The 17,382-nt window shown below is 44.1% G+C and overlaps 1 protein-coding gene across 1 annotated transcript in view; it reads left to right on the top strand.

Moving 5' to 3' along the window:
- Rplp2l3 (ribosomal protein lateral stalk subunit P2 like 3) overlaps positions 1-16,015 on the top strand; it is a 188,672-nt gene extending 172,657 nt beyond the window's left edge. The window contains exon 2 of the mRNA XM_039092742.2: positions 15,496-16,015. Coding sequence (XP_038948670.1) covers positions 15,601-15,948 — 348 coding nt within the window. The 5' untranslated portion in view covers positions 15,496-15,600 and the 3' untranslated portion in view covers positions 15,949-16,015. The remainder of the gene's footprint in view (positions 1-15,495) is intronic.
- Positions 16,016-17,382: the final 1,367 nt, after the last annotated feature.

Here is a 17,382-nt window from a genome sequence, read left to right as displayed (position 1 = left end):
TCTACAATGAGAGTTGCCAGACAGCCAGGACTACAGAAGCCCTGCTTCAAAAAAAAAGAAAGAAAGAAAGAAAGAAAGAAAGGAAGAAAGAAAGAAAGAAAGAAAAAAGAGAGAAAGAAAGAAAAGAAAACGAGAAAGAAAAGAAAGATAAAAGGGGGGGTGATAGTTGGTAATATTTTGAAAGTACAGACCAAAGGCAAAGAAAACTTACCCCTAAATTAAAGGAAACACTGGTGGCCTGCTTTTCCCACCATAAGACAGACGGACAGTCATTTCCAATGATTAAATCATAAAACTACTGAGAAATATAAGGCCAGACACAGACTGTGGTTAAGGCCTGAACAAGCATGACCTAGAAACAGAACACTCAGTCCTTGGCTTTGGAAAGTAGTTCTCCTCCCAAATACTGGAAACCACATTGAGCAACAACCTTTTAACTTATGAACGTTCTGTCTGCCAGTTACTTGCAAAGAGAGTGATGAGTATGGGGAGACAGTGAAACCCAAGAGTTGTCAGCCAACATCAGGTGAGCACTCGCGCTGTGCCTGGCCTGGACCTGTGTTAGGAGGAGTATGTGATTCTTCCGTGGGGCCACCAATCACATTACTGGGGAGCCGAGTGTGATGGTGCAATAACCCCAGGTTCGGAGAGGCAGAGAGAGGAGAACTGCAAGGTTGAAGCTACCTTAGCCCACATAGTGGGTTCCAGGCTAGCTAGAGTTACTGCGTAAGACCTTGTCTCAAAAACAAAATAAACACTATCATAACTTTTATAGATGAAGAAAATGAGGAGTATAAAGTGTGCTGGGGCTGGAGAGATGGCTCAGTGGTTAAGAACACTGACTGCTCTTCCAGAGGTCCTGAGTTCAATTCCCAGCAATCACACGGTGACTCACAACCATCTGTAATGGGATCTGATGCCCTCTTCTGGTGTGTCTGAAGACAAGTGACAGTGTACTCACATACATGAAATAAATAAATAAATCTTTTTTAAAAATAAAATAAAGTGTGTTAGTTTAGCTGGGGGTGGGGTGGCACAGCTCTTTAATTCTAGCACTCTGGAAGCAGAGGCACGTGGATCTCTGAGTTGAAGCTAGCCTGGTCTACAGATCGAGGACAGACAGACAAAACAAACCAATCAACAAAACAACAGCAACAAAACCCCAAATAAACAAACAAAGAAGAACGACCAAGGGGCTGGAGAGATGTCTTAGCAGTTGAGGACACTGACTGCTCTTCCAGAGACCCAGGTTCAAATCCCAGCAACCACATGGCAGCTCACAACTGTCTGTAACTCCAGGATTCAACACCCTCACACAGACATGTATGCAGGCAAAACACCACTGCACATAAGAGGAAAATAACTAGTTTTTTTTTAAGATTTATTCATTTATTATATATAAGTACACTGTAGCTGTCTTCAGACACACCAGAAGAGGGCATCAGATCTCTTTACAGATGGCTGTGAGCCACCATGTGGTTGCTGGGAATTGAACTCAGGACCTCTGGAAGAGTAGTCGGGTGCTCTTAACCGCTGAGCCATCTCTCCAGCCCCCTAGTTTTTGTTTTTTAGACAGGGTTTTTCTGTTCATCTCTGGCTGTCTCATTGCTTGTTCTGTAGTCAAGGCTGGCCCTGAACTCAGAAATCCACCTGCCTATGCCTCCTGACTGATGGAATCAAAGGCATGAGCATTTACTGCCTGGCTAAAAGTAAATAAATTATCTTTAAAAAACATAAGTCTGGGGGTTGGGGATTTAGCTCAGTGGTAGAGCGCTTGCCTAGGAAGCACAAGGCCCTGGGTTCGGTCCCCAGCTCCGAAAAAAAGAACCAAAAAAACAAAACAAAACAAAACAAAACAAAACATAAGTCTGGGGGTTGGGGATTTAGCTCAGTGGTAGAGCACTTGCCTAGCAAGCGCAAGGACCTGGGTTCGGTCCCCAGCTCCGAAAAAAAGAAAAGAAAAAAAAGAAAAAAAAAAAAAAACATAAGTCTGACTTCAGAGTCAGGGCTCTCTCTCTCTCTCTTGTGTGTGTGTGTGTGTGTGTGTGTGTGTGTGTGTGTGTGTGTATGCGTGTGCGCGCGCGCATGCGTGTAAATACACACATGTATGTAAGTGCAGTGGATGACAGTGTAGGTATTGGCGAGTGTGTGGGGGTCAGAAGTTGATAACAGGTGTCTTCCTCTATTGCTCCTCACTGTGGTGTAGACATCTCTCTTACTGAACCTGTGGTTCACCACTTTGGCAAAACTAACTGGCTAGCACACTCCAGAACTCTCTGTTTCCTAATGTTTCCTGTTTCCTAAAACCTAATGCTAGGGTGACAAACTGTGCCACCACTGGCTTTTTTCATGAGTGCAGAGGACCTGAACTCAGGTTTTCATGCTTGTACTTGAAGCACTTTATTGATTGAGGCATGTTGCAAGATATTTGATCACAGGGTTGGGGATTTAGCTCAGTGGTACAGCATTTGCCTAGCAAGTGCAAGGCCCTGGGTTCGGTCCCCAGCTCTGGGAAAAAAAAAAAAAGAAAAGAAAAGAAAAAAAAAAGATATTTGATCACACTGTGAATCCCAAGATCGTGTTTCTAGTTGTGGTGTGGCTCAACCCTTAGCAAACACCTTTAATCCTTCTGGCTAGAATACAGATGTACACTTAGTATACAGCTTTAATCTTGAACAGTGAAGGTAAAGTTAGTTTGCAGAAGCCATGTTTAAAAGTGAAGTCTAATTGAGTGACAGACAAAGTGACAGATCAGACAAAGATTTGACAGACTAGAATATGCCCAACTCTCAGGAGAAGAGAGAGGAAAGGGATGCTAAGTAGCTTAAGAGAGCTGTACTTAAGAGAGCTGGAGAGAGAGAGAGAGAGAGAGAGAGAGAAAGAGAGAGAGAGAGAGAGAGAGAGAGAGAGCAGTGTTACTGGGACAATTGTATAGAGACAGGTTGTAGAGAGAGAACAACACTGATTTGTATTTGTGCATGCCTTTGAAGGCCAGAAAATGACTTCTTATTTGGGTGGTGGTGTAAATTCTAGCACTTGGGAGGCAGATACAGGCAGATCTCTGGGAGTTTGAGGCCAGCCTGGTCTACAGCTCCAGGACAGCCAGGGTTATACAGAGAAACTCTGTCTTGAAAAACAATAAACAAAGAGACAAACAGACTTCTCAAACAGATGAGCCCCAGCTTTAGAGGGAACAGTAGCTGTTCCTACTCTGGAGCTGCAACTGAGCTCTTTGGCCCTGTTCCACCTCTCTTTGCTGTCCCACCTCTCTGCTGTCTCACCTCTCTTTGGCCCTGTCCCACCTCTCTTTGCTGTCCCACCTCTCTGCTGTCTCACCTCTCTTTGGCCCTGTCCCACCTCTCTTTGCTGTCCCACCTCTCTGCTGTCTCACCTCTCTTTGGCCCTGTCCCACCTCTCTTTGCTGTCCCACCTCTCTTTGCTGTCCCACCTCTCTTTGCTGTCCCACCTCTCTTTGCTGTCTCACCTCTCTTTGCTATCTTCCATCCCCTGGCTCTGGGTTCCTCTGTCTTCTCTTGTTCATCTCACAAAACACCACCACTGTAAATAATCTCAAATTCTCCCAAGTCTCCAAATTAACGTCAACGCAATGCCCTTTGACTCTGTCTTTTCACTCTGGAATCACACTCCCACCTGCTCTCCAGACTCGCTCTACTGGGCTTTGTGATTATTTTCTCTGTTATACTCTTTTGCTGAGGGCTTCCTTTATTATCTCTGGATGCTGGCCAGTCCCCTTGCCTTGTTAGTGATTGATTTACATAAGCACAAACATTCCTTTTGATCCCAAGGAAAGTTCGTGCTGATCTAAATGAGACCCAATCTAGGTGCTGGAACTGAGATCTAGGAGAGAGATGACCTCTTTCCCCAACATAGCAATGAGCAGGAGGGAGAGGCCAGAAGAGTAAAAGCATTCTTTAAAAACAAAAGTTCTGGGGTTGGGGATTTGGCTCAGTGGTAGAGCGCTTGCCTAGCAAGCGCAAGGCCCTGGGTTCGGTCCCCAGCTCCGAAAAAAAGAATAGAAAAAAAAAAAAAAGTTCTGTCTGTGAGTTTGTGTGTGAGAGTGTGGTGTGTGTGAGTGTATATGTGTGTGTGTGAGAAAAGGAGAGAGTATGTGTGTGTGTGTCTGTGAGTGTGTGAGTGGGTGTGTGTATGTGTGTGTGTGAGAGAGAGAGAAAGACAGAGAGAGAGAGTGTGTGAGTTTGTGTGTGTGAGTGTGTATGTGTGTGTGTATGAGAGAGAGAGAGAGAGAGAGTGTATGTGTGTGTGTGTGTGTGTGTGTGTGTGTGTGTGTGTGTTTGTGAGCGTGGGCTCCTGCTCCACAATGAGCATGTGAGGGTCGGATAACAACCTGGGAGTCAATTCTATCCTCCCTCCACAGGTCCTGGGGACTGAACCCCAGGTCATCAGGCTTGTGGGGCCCCTCGCCAGCCTAGCGTTAGCGTTCTTCAAAACCAGCCTAAGGAAGAAATAGGGAAGATAGCAGACAAGAGTTCAGAGAATTTCTAGAAAAATGAAACTGGTGCTACTGCAGGTTAATCTGAAAGCCTACTCCACCTTTTGAGGGCCAATCACTGTCCTTCGCCAAAATGAGTAGGAGCTATTGTCTCTTGTATTCTGGTTTATTAAGAGCCAAACCCAGTGAAGAAGATCCCTGCCTGGCAGAACTGCAGAACTGCAGAACTGCATCAGGCCTCTCACTCACCTAAGTTGTTTTGGGTGCCGTCCTGTTTCAGTCACCACGTCCTGTTTCTTCTGTCTCCATAAAATGCCTTGTCTTAGCTCCTCTGTTCATCCCCAGTTACTAACCCCTGGGACGCCACTCCTCGTCACCGCACAGTCTACAACAAAACTTTCCAGCAGAGCCCCTGCGCTCTGATTCTTTCCTCTTAAGGGAAGTCACTCAAGCATCTTCCAGTGTCGCCACCTGACAGAAGATGCAAGAGACACATGCCTGGGGATAAAGCAGGAGGGCTGTGAATTGAGACTAGCCTGGGATACTTAGTTAAAATTTGTCTTAAAATACACAGAAAAGGGGAGTAGACAGATGGCTAACCTGGGAAAGTGGTTACGATGTACCCATGAGGATCTAGGTTCAGATCCCAGGACCTGTGTAGAAGCCAGTCACTGTAAACAGCATAGCAGAGTTGGCGGTGAGGTGGAGGAGGGGGAAGACGAGACAATGGAACACATGACAACCCGGATGATAGATGGGCTGCTGGCCAGCCAGCCTAGTTGCATCCGTGAACTCTAGGTTCAGTTGAGTGTCCGGTTGGTTCTGTTTTCTACTTGATACAGGCTAGTGGTTTCTGAGATGAGGAACCTCAATTGAGAAAATGTCTCTGTCAGATTGCCTATAGGTAAGTCTTTAGGGAGTTTTCCTGATTAATGATTGATAGGCAGAGCCCAGCCCACTGTGGGTGGTGCCACCGCTGGGCAGGTAGTCCTGGGTTGCAGAAGAAAGCAGGCTGAGCAAAACATAGGGATCAAGCCAGTCGGCAGCACTCTTCCATGGTGTCTGATCTAGTTCCTGCTTCCAGGCTCCTGCCCTGAGTTCCTCCTGCCTTGGTTTCCCCTGATGATCTGTAAGCCAAATAAACCCTTTCTTTCCCAAGTTGTGTCATGGTATTTATCACAGCAACAGAAACCTAAGTTAGTGATAAAACCTGTCACCAAGCATAAGGTGAAGACTGACTGAGGAAGGCAGTCATTGCTGACCTCTGGCCTCCACATTGATAAGTGAATAAATCTGCCTACCACACACTCCTAGCTTTGACCGAAGGGAAGAAGATGGTCCAAGAGTCACTGGCCTTTCTCTCCAGTCGCTACATGATTCATACAAACCACAGTGGCATGGGTCTATAAACCCAGCCGTCAGAAAGCAGAGGCAGGAGAATGACCTGGTAGCTAAAGACTGACAGTTGGAGGCTGCAGGTCTACATAGTAAGTTCTAGGCTAGCCACTGATACAAAGCAGTCCTGCCTCCAGATAAACAAGCAAACATGTGCGGCTAGAATAGGAGCCAACTTTTATTGTTTTGGTTTTTTGTTTGTTTGTTTTTCAAGACAGGGTTTCTTTGTGTAGACCAGGCTGGCCTCGAACTCGGAGATCCACCTACCTCTGCCTCCTGAGGTGTACTGGGACTTCCAGTGTGAGGAAACAACCTTTAAAAGATGTATTTATTGGGTTCGGTCCCCAGCTCCGAAAAAAAGAACAAAAAAAAAAAAGATGTATTTATTATTTTATGTGTACATAACTTGCTTTTAGATGTCTTTTTAATTTTATGTGTATGTGCTACTCAAGTGTATTTGTACACCACATGTGTGTACGATACCAGTAGAGTTCAGATCTACTACTGGAGGGAGACTTACAGGCTTTTATCAACCTTTAATCCCAGCTAGCACTTGGAATGGCAAGGCTACTGGTCCACTGAGTGAGTTTCAGGCCAGCCATAACTACACAGACAAACCCTGTCTCAAAACAAAAAACAAACAAACAAAACACTGTGGAGCTATCCCTCCATGTGTATGCATGTGTGTGTGTGTGTGTGTGTGTGTGTGTGTGTGTGTGCATGCATGTGTAAGTGCCATATGCCACAAAGGTGAGAAAAGGGAGCCTCGGACAATTATTTACAAGTGAGAAATACAATCGAGAAGAGACAAGGGTTAGCCCAACTGCTAGTTTGAACTTCACTTTGCATTCTTGAAGGGGAGCATATAAGGCTTCATTGCCAGTCCTCTCTGGCCATGATCCTGTCCCACAGCAACCCAGACTCTAGTTCATCACACCCAGATGTACAACTCAACCCACCCCCTAAGGGGAAGAACTAACTTCCCATCCAGGGCAATCCTTTTCCTTTGGATCTTCTCAATCAGCACTAGTGTCCGTCCTGTGGTTGTCAGACATGGCCTGTAAGAGTGGAGAAAGGCCAATACATATCACTGAGAATGACTGTGTTCCAGAACAATATTAATCTGTTGCTCTTGGAGAGAGACTTCTTACAATTTTTGTCACCATATATGCTAACAAAAACCAAAAATCTAGGCACATATCCCATCATCCATGAATCTGAGGCAGACAAATCTTTGGGAGTTGAAGGCCAGCCTGGTCTACATGTAGCCATCTTCAGACCAGCCAGTGCTTTATTAGTAAAACCCTGTCTCAAGCAAACTCCCAAACAAAACAAACAAACAAACAAACAAAAGAATTTTCCCCAAAGGCCTACTAAATACCTCCGGTCTCTAGTAACATTCTGGATTTTAACTATATGTGCAGTTATACTAATAGTCATATATTAAGTCTACTTCACAAGGACTTGCTTTAATGACTTTTTAAAAAGACATCAGATGATAAACTCACACTGAACAATGTGTTCTTAGTCAGCGTGAGGATCCTGTTCAGTTAATAAATTCTTTACGATTTTTCTTCTGTCCCTTCAAAGTGCTTGAGGACATTGCAGAGGAACTGTCAATAGAAATTTCCCATGAAGGGTTGGGGTTTGGCTCAGTGGTAGAGCGCTTGCCTAGCAAGCGCAAGGCCCTGGGTTCAGTCCCCAGCTCCGAAAAAAAAAAAAAATTTAAAGAAATTTCCCATGAACTCAGATGGGCACCTGTTTCAAATTGTATTCCTTGGATCTCTCCTGATAAGAGGTGACAAAGAGGGCTCAAAAAAGATTGGGGGAAAAAAGGTCGCATGTTGGTACACATTTATAATCCAGAATCTCAAAGGCTTTAGGCAGAGGATTATGAGTTCAAGTCTAGCCTGTACTATGTGAAAATAAAAGGTGAGAACTGGAGAGAGTGAAAGAGGGTGGCCTACATGCTTGACTCAATCAGTTAGCACTTACTGGGCCTCTTCCGTGTCACATATTGCAGACAAGAAGTAGAACTGACTCAGCAGGAGATGGGCTGTGGCACACACAGAAGCCTCCCTTCCCCCACTGTACACAAATACACTTTAAGTCTTTTAAAAGGAAGTAGGACTTGATTGTCTGAAAAGTCAGTTTGACAGAGGACTGGTTTTTGAGAATCTGTTCTGCCCAGGTGTTTCAGCCTCCAGTGTAATGCTCAATTATCTAGATGGAATGTTTTCATTTATCTTTGCAACACAGTTCACATAATTTCCCAAGACCTCAACTATGACTCTCTCTGTGTCTCTTCTGAGACACAGCTATAAACAAAACATATGGTATTTGCTTTGGACATGTCAGTGTCTTTCAAATCCTGTTTCCTTCCCAAGGTGATTAACAGAGTAACAGATGTCAACCTCAGGAAGCTTCTCGGAACCTAAATCCTACCCCGAACAACTAGCTCTCTGGCTCCCCCTAGTTTCCTTGATTTGTCAAGAATTAAAAGTGTGTGTGAGTGTGTGTGTGTGTGTGTGTGTGTGTGTGTGTGTGTGAGAGAGAGAGAGAGAGAGAGAGAGAGAGAGAGAGAGAGAGAGAGAGAGAGGAGAGACAGATAGACAGGCAGGCCAGCAGACAGGCAGGCTGGCAGGCAGCACACAGGTGCGCCTTTTAAAAAGACATCAAATTATCAAGTGGACTGGAGAGATAGCGCAGAAGGCAGAAGATTGGAGCGTTGGTTGTCTTTCAGACAGCCCAAGCTCCTCTTCTGTCCACTGGGGACATCTGCATACTCACACTTATATACAGTTACACTGATGCCTCACACGCATTGAAAACAATCAGACAAAAATTAAATTAAATAAACAAAAATGCATCACTTGGGTCACCACTGAGATGCTCAGTGGATAAAAGTGCTTTCCGACAAGCCAGAGGACCTGAGTTCAATTCCTGGGATCCCTGTGATGGAGGGAGACAGCTGGGATGCAGTGGTGTGTGCACGCACACACTAAATACACTAAGGAAAAGCCCACCACGCTCTAAATGTGTTGTCACAGTCCTGTAATCCCAGGTCTTGGGAGGTAAAGGCAGGAGGCTCAGGTTGTCCTCTACCACGGAAGTTCAAAGCCATCCTGAAATACATGATACCCTGTCTAACCTGTCTAAACAATCAAGTAACTAACAATGAAATGAAAAAGCATCAAACAGGGCTGGAGAGATGGCTCAGCCTAAGAGCACCGACTGCTCTTCCAGAGGTCCTGAGTTCAATTCCCAGCAACCACATGGTGGCTCACAACCATCTGTAAAGAGATCCGATGCCCTCTTCTGGTGTGTCTGAAGACAGCTACAGTGTACTTATATATAATAAATGAATAAATCTTTAAAAAAAAAGAACTTTAAAAAAAAAGAAAGAAAAAGCATCAAACAGCCCATGCCAGCTCAGTTTACCATCATTCGCATCCCTTCAACCTGAGTCTCATCCGAGGAAGTGCTCAGACACAATCCCTAGAGGAAGGAGAGGGGGCGTTTGCCGAGGTTCCTTCTTAGGGATCATTCAATCAAAACAGCTTTGTGTATCCATGGGAACCCCAGCCTTCATCCAGGGACCGTGGTAAGGAATGGTCCTCATGCTGTATGAAGGATATTTGCTTTGACTTGTTTGCTTCCCTTTACCTGCTTTTCCTTACTTCGTCCTGCAGCTTTCTGGTTTCTACTCCTGCTTTACTGACTTTACATTTCTCAGTGTTATCTCCACACTCCTGATTCATGTGCTTTAAATTGCTGAGTACATTGTGGAAAGTGTATGTTTTAAATTTGTCGTGATGTACCTTTGTTCTAAGTCTTCAGTAGAAACAGGGCTAGAGGAAAAGTTTCAGAATCAAGAAATTTGTGTTCTGGTCAGTTTCTGCCTCTGTAGAGAAATGGTGCCTTTTTGTATTACAGTAACAACATTTTGTATTTACCTCTTTTACCTGCACTTTATCCTCATTTCAGAGGTGAAAAGTCACAAAAGCTCAGTGTGCTGGTGAGTTTCTGCCAGCAATCTGTGCTGGTTACTGTTCATTGTCCACCTGACTTGATTTAGAATCCGGAAAACATCTCTCTGGGCATGTCTGTGAGGATTTTTTTAGGGAGGTTTAAGTGAAAAAGAATGGCCAACTCTGAATGTGGTTTACACCATTCCACACTCCAACACTGAATAGAAAGGGGACAGAGGAAGAAGCCAGCAGAGCCCAGGAATTCCCCTCTGGTTTCCTGGTGGCAGATGTGATGTGACAGCTGACTCTGAGTCCTACATCCACAGGTAGAGTGCTCTTGCAACCGAACTTTCCCAACTATGACCCTAGAGAGGTCCTTCCTTCCTTAAACTGATAAGGCATCCTGTGACTGTAAAAAGAAAAGTAACAAACCCAGAAAACTGTACCAGGAGTGGGATATCACCACAGTGATAACCTCTATCACATAGTACCGGGAGTGGGATATCATCAAGGTGATAAACATAATCTCATGGTACTTAGGATCTAAATTGGGTTTTCAGAAAGAATGTGGGGATGTTTTCAGGGTAGAGGAGACCTAAATATGGGAAGCAGAGCTAATGAGGCCATTCTGGTCAGAGCTTAGAAGACCAGAACAGAAAGATGAGAGAATTGTGATTGGTAAAGCAGCTCCTGAGCCTTTATAGGGAAATAAAAGACTCTATTGGGAACTAGACTGAAGGCCATTTACAGTACATCCTGAAAAAACACTCTGGATGCATTCTAAAATTCTGAGTTTAGATGAATTAAAAAGCAATACATTTTGTGGAGGTAAGGTGGGGGTGCTAGCGCATGCCTTTAGACCTAGGACTTTGGAGGCAGAGGCAGGAATAAAGACCATCCTAGTATAGACACAGCACATTCTAGGTATGCAGTGAGACCTTGTTTCAAAACAAAACCAAACCAAACCAAGGACTGTATGGTGGAATAAATTTTAAGACAGCACGACATCCAAACTACGTGGTTCCTGTTCACTGGTCTTAGATCTAAGTGAGATACAGCAGAAAGATACAGTTAAAAGATGCAGTCATGGGAGTTATGAGGGGAAAAAGCAGCTGCCATTGGGGGCTGGAGAGATGGCTCAGTGGTTAAGAGCACTGACAGTTCTTCCAGAGGTCCTGAGTTCAATCCCCAGCAACTACATGGTGGCTCACAACCATCTGTAGTGGGATCTGATGCCCTCCTCTGGTGTGTCTGAAGACAGCTACAGTGTACTCATATATAATAAATAAACCTTTTTTAGAAAGCAGCTACTATTACTGTAGAGATTTGTGCTATTGAAGAGAACCTCACATCTGTATCATTCTTTTTAAAATATTTATTATGTGTGTGTTCCTCCTTCTCCCTCTCCCCCCTCTGAGCGTGTGTGTGTGTGTGTGTGTGTGTGTGTGTGTGTGTGTGTGTGTGTTTGTAGGGCATGGCACAAAATCAATATGGAGGTTAGAAGACAACTATTTATTTAAAATTTTTACTTTGTGTGCATTGGTGTTTTGCTTGCATGTATGTCTGTGAGCATACAGGGCCCCAGAGAACTGGAGTTACAAACAGTTGTGAGCTGCCATGTGGGTGCTGGGAATTGAACCCTAGTTCTACTGGAAGAGCAGTCAGTGCTCTTAACCACTGAACCATCTCCTCAGCCCCAGAACACAACTTTTAAGAGTGGGTTCTCTACTTTCACCTTGATGTGGGGATTGAACTCAGGTCTTGAGCTTTACTAGACAAGCACCTTTACCTGCTGAGCTTCTTACTTTTCTTTTTTTTTTTTTTTTCCGGGGCTGGGGATCGAACCCAGGACCTTGCGCTTCCTCGGCAAGCGCTCTACCACTGAGCCAAATCCCCAACCCCTACTTTTCTTACTGGGAGACCATTTCTTACTGAGAACAAGAGTCCCTGCTCCAGAAGACCAAGAGCACTGTGGCATACACCTATAATCAATCCCAGCACACTGGAGGAGGAGGCAGCTGGATCAGTGGTTCAGTTTCTGTCAGCTACACAGTGAGTTTAAGTTCAGTCAGGGTTGAGGACACTGTCTCAGAAAGAGAAAGAGCAAACAAATACAAAATAGAAGAGTTAGACATGTAGGTCACTCTGGAGTCTTGCCAAGCTCACATAATTCTCTAGGACATGGAGGAGGAGGAGGAGGAAGAGGAAGAGGAGGAGGAGGAGGATAATGATGATGATTACAACAACAACAACAATGGCAATGAAGTCAGAATATAACAGGATTAGAGATGAAACTAAGGCATTCAGAGGTTAAACCTTATCCCAAAGTTGAACAATGGGAAAGTGGTAGGTGTGAGGTGTTTCTGGAGACCAGCAGAGTTAAAACCAGCAGAGTCTTTTTTTTTTTTTTTTGTTCTTTTTTTCGGAGCTGGGGACCGAACCCAGGGCCTTGCGCTTCCTAGGTAAGCGCTCTACCACTGAGCTAAATCCCCAGCCCCGAGTTAAAACGTCTTATAGTCCCAACTACTCACAGAGCTGACCACATCTCAAAAGACAATCAAGTAAATCCAAAAAACCCCAAGCAAATAAAATCATATTTTTTGTTTTGTTGTTGAGATAGGCTGACCTGGAACTCGCCAGAGCGACTGTCTCCTGACTTTATCAGCTTACTTTCCACCATCAGTAAATTAGTAAATTCTGAAATGTAATTTCCTATTCAGCTTAAACTTTGGCATTCCTTCCTCTCTAGGAATGTTATTTAGATTAGGGCTACCACAAGTAGTCCTACAATGAATTTCTCCATTGACCATTCTGCCTAGCCATAAGCTTTCTGTAGGTAATAACGGCCACTCTTGGTAGGAGTCCTTTCCTTTGCAAAGTAAAACCTTCTTTTGTCCAGGAGAAACCCTGCTGGCTAGTGAAGTGCCCTGCTGTCCACACCTGCTGTCCACCGCATGCTGTGGTATGCAGCCAACTCCTTATACAGATAGATACATAGATGATAGATAAACGACTAAATGCAGTAATAATGAAAAGGCACCTGCCTGGTAATAAATGCCCTGTCACAGCAGGCAAGCACAGAAACCAAAATAAGTTAACTGTGAAATAACCCTTTTGGAAGTTATAGAATGCAAAATATCCTGTGATCTTCAGATTATATCAAAATATGTTAATTCTGTGAAGCAATTAATATGAGACAAGTACATTGTTGGGTTTAACTTGCAGAAGAAGAGAATATTATTTCTCTCTAAAGAGACACAGGACTAAGTACCATGACACACATATATGTGTAGCTTCAGCATTCAGGAGGCTAAAGCAAGAGAACTACCAGTTTAAGGCCACTAGACATAGGAATGAAGTACTTTTTTTTTTTTTAAGATTTATTTATTTATCATACTCACTGTAGCATCAGATCTCATTACAGATGGTTGTGAGCCACCATGTGGTTGCTGGGGTTTGAACTTAGGACCTCTGGAAGAGCAGTCAGTGCTTTTAACCACTGAGCCATCTCTCCAGCCCTGAAGTACTCTTTCAAAGGCTCAATGATGACCAAAAAATAAGACTTGGCCCCCACCTAGTGTCTCCAATCACTGGCAGGTAATTAGATCAAGAGGGCTCGGACCTAATCAATGTATCAATCCTGTTTGTTTATAGAACTAACAACAAACAGGTTATAAGAGCTAGTTGGGAACGAGTGAGATAAGGCCTGAGTTATTATAAATAAATGTAAGCCCTCGTGTAGGTCCAGTCCTACTTAAGATTAAATCTCTCGGGCTGGAGAGATGGCTCAGAAGTTAAGAGCCCCGACTGCTCTTCCAGAGGTCCTGAGTTCAATTCCCAGCAACCACATGGTGACTCACAACCATCTGTAAAGAGATCTGATGCCCTCTTCTGGTGTATCTGAAGACAGCTACAGTGTACTTGTATATAATAAATGAATAAATCTTAAAAAAAAAAAAAAGATTAAATCTCTCTTTCTATGCCCTAACCTGTAACCTTAGCTACAAATGGTTCTGTACTGTCTGTTCCAAGAAAAGATAGCCACACCTTCAGGAGGCTTTACCAACTTGTTCTGCTTATGTTCTGCTTCTCTAACCCTGCCCCCACTGGGGATTTGCCTGCCAGATCCATTTGAAGACCCCCTACTCCTGAGCTATAAAAACCCTCATCTTCTCCATGTCCAAGGCTGATCTTTTGAACCCTGTATTGGGGTGAGGCAGCCCATGTACCAGAATAAAAAAGCTGACCTTAATTAACTGGGCCATGATTTGGATTGGTGACCTTTCTCCTCGAGTCTGTGGGATTAACATTGGTTTTGGGTGGTAAACAGATCTGACAACAGACTTAGCATTCTTTGTATTGCTGTCAGGAAGACCTTGAAAAGGTCTTTCTTTCACTATAAGATTTTTATATTCAAAACAGGAAGAAATTTAAATTAAACTTAACCCCACAATCCACCTTATACATTGAAGCTAATTTTTTAAAAGATGTATTTATTTTTATGTTATGTGTATGAGTGTTCTGTCTGCATGTTACGAGTATACTTCCCGTGTGCTTGGTGCGGAGGGAAGAGAGAGGAGGGTGTTGGTCTCCTGGGGTGGCAAATGGTTTTAAGCTACTCTGCGGGTGCTGGGAATCCCATCTGCTCCTCTGCAGGTGCAGCAAGCCTTCTTTTTTTTTATTTTTTTTTTTTTATTTTTCCAGAGCTGGGGACCGAACCCAGGGCCTTGCGGTTGCTAGGCAAGTGCTCTACCACTGAGCTAAATCCCCAAGCCCACAGCAAGCCTTCTTAAGTCATCTCTAGCCTTACACACTCAGCAACAGTATCCATCCCCTCATTGTTTCCTGCACAGGACAAACCCTTTTTGCCTGTCTGAAACATCTTTTCTATCTTATCTGCTCGTTTTATACCTACCTTTTCAGATCTCCTTACCAGTTGGCCACTCAGAAGGTGGAGGCAGAAGGATCAGAAGTTCAAGGTCATATTGGATACCTAGGGAGTTCAAGGCCACCCGAGACCCAGTCTCCACAGGTTTTCTGGCCACACATTTATTTGTCTCCTACAGTTTCCCGCACCTGACAGAGAACAAGTCTTCCTGGTACCTGCCTCCACTGCAGCTCCCACATCACACACTACCCTGGGTTCTTTTCCTTCGTTGTCTTGTTTACTGACCTAACTATCTGGCAACTAGACGTTAGTGCCTTCAAGGCAGATTCTGACTCGCAGTTACAACCCAAGAACAAGCCACACAAAGAGCACTCAGGGAGGGTAGGGAAGAAATTAAACACCAAAAATGTTGTGCATAAACTCTGTACATGGGACTGAAGATGCCCATGGATCAAGGTGACTATAGTGGCCTCTTGAGATTTCAAATTGCATAAATGGTGCAATTAAACATAAAGCTTAAGCTCTTTGACTTCCTGCTAACAAATCAATATATGGAAATTCAAACCAAGTCATAAAATATAAGATGAGCTTATCTCTCCAGATAATTTCCAAATACTTGAAAGAGGGGAGAAATGTTATAAACAAAATTTCTGCTATTAAAGTAGCATCATGCCTTTTTCCTGAATTATTATTTTGTACTTTGAGACATAGAACTCTTTTTGTTCCTATCTTTTCTTCTCTTCTACCTCTCTTCCTCTTTCCCACAACAGTAAATACACCTTGGAGTGGCTGAAATATTTGAAAGTAAGGTCTCATCCTTTCGCCGCCGGACGCCGCCGAGGTCGCACGCGTGAGGTCTGTCCACCGCAACCGACATGCGCTACGTTGCCTCTTATCTGCTGGCCGCCCTCGGGGGCAACTCCAATCCCAGCGCCAAAGACATCAAGAAAATACTAGACAGCGTGGGCATCGAGGCGGAAGATGAACGACTCAACAAGGTCATCAGTGAGCTGAATGGAAAGAATATTGAGGATGTCATCGCTCAGGGTGTTGGCAAGCTGGCCAGTGTGCCTGCTGGTGGGGCTGTGGCTGTTTCTGCTGCCCCTGGCTCTGCAGCTCCTGCTGCTGGTTCTGCCCCCGCTGCAGCAGAGGAGAAGAAAGATGAGAAGAAAGAGGAGTCTGAGGAGTCGGATGACAACATGGGATTTGACCTGTTTAATTAAGTTCCCCTGCCAATAAAGCCTTTTTATGTAAAAAAAAAAAAAAGAAAAGAAAAAGAAAGAAAAGAAAGTAAGGTCTCTCATCAAACTGACTGTGATGCATTTGAGTAGGCTAGTGCAGAAGTCCAAGCTCATAGTTAGAGCATTTTTAGCAGTATATGTAGATGTCAGGAAAACTGATGTTGCAAGCAAGACTGACAAGAATCTGAAGGCACAATGATGACAGATGACAGAGAAAAAGCAAAGTTAATCAACTCCTACCTGGCTTCCCTCTTCCATCACAAATAGTCTTCCTCAAAGGTAAGGCCTTGCCGTGAGGAGGGAAATTAAGTCCAAATAGCTAAGGGTGAGAGAGCATCTAGAGCTCTGGCAAAATTTTGGTTTGCTTAAAGAACTTGAAATGGGGGACTGGAGAGATGGCTCAGTGGTTAAGAGCACTGACTGTTCTTCCAGAGTTCAGTCCTCAGCAACCACATGGTGGCTCACAGCCATCTGTAATGGGATCCGATGCCCTCTTCTGGTGTGTCTGAGGACAGCTACAGTGTACTTATGTATAATAAATAAATTAAAAAAAAAAAAAAAAAAAAGAACTTGAACTGGCTCGGTGGTAGCAGCACTAGGGAGGCAGAGGCAGGCAGATGTCTGAGTTCAAGACCAGTCTGGCCTACAAAGTCTGGTTGGTCTGCCAGAACAACCAGGGCTACACAGAGGAAACTGTCTCAAAACAAAAACAAAACAAACAAACAAACAAAGGAGCAGTTGGTAAGAGGAGGAGGAGACCAAATGACTGAAAGGGACAAACGCCTTCATATTCTAAAAAGAAAAAACAATCAACCTGTGGCCACTTTTTCTTGGCAAAATTCAGATCCATCTGATGGATGGTTTTTGAGGTCGGATAAAAAGGGGGTGGGTAACCTGATCTGGGTCGGTGGGACTGAGTTAAATGCTCTTGACTGGAGATGGTACTTAGTGGGAGAGAGCACACAGGACCCTAAACACCACAGAAAAGGGTAAAATGACAATAACAGTGAAACAGAGGGCCAGGGATGGCTCAGTGGGAGAAGCTGCCTGCTGAACCTGATCTGGGCTGCCTTCTGAGGACCCAGTGGGCAGGAGGAAGGAGAGAGCCAGCTGTCTTGTGTTATCTGTAGTGTGTCCATGGACACAAGCACACAATATATTTGAAAAGTATAGTTAGAAAATTTTAAAAAAGCAAAAATATATAAAACAAACCTATAGCCAACATTTGGGGGGAAAACTCAAAGCATTTGTGCTAAAATCAGAAACAAAGTAAGTATTCACTTCCTCTTCTCTTAATATGGTGCTTGAGGTCTTGATTACCGCAGTAAGACAGAAAAAAATAAAAGGGATACAAATAGGAAAGGAACAAGTCAAACAATCCCCAGGCTACATTCAAGAGACCCAGGGGGTTGGGGA

This window comes from Rattus norvegicus, chromosome 14 (assembly GCF_036323735.1).
Source record: "Rattus norvegicus strain BN/NHsdMcwi chromosome 14, GRCr8, whole genome shotgun sequence".
Lineage (NCBI taxonomy): Eukaryota > Metazoa > Chordata > Mammalia > Rodentia > Muridae > Rattus > Rattus norvegicus.
This window is presented reverse-complemented; position numbering and strand designations above follow the sequence as displayed.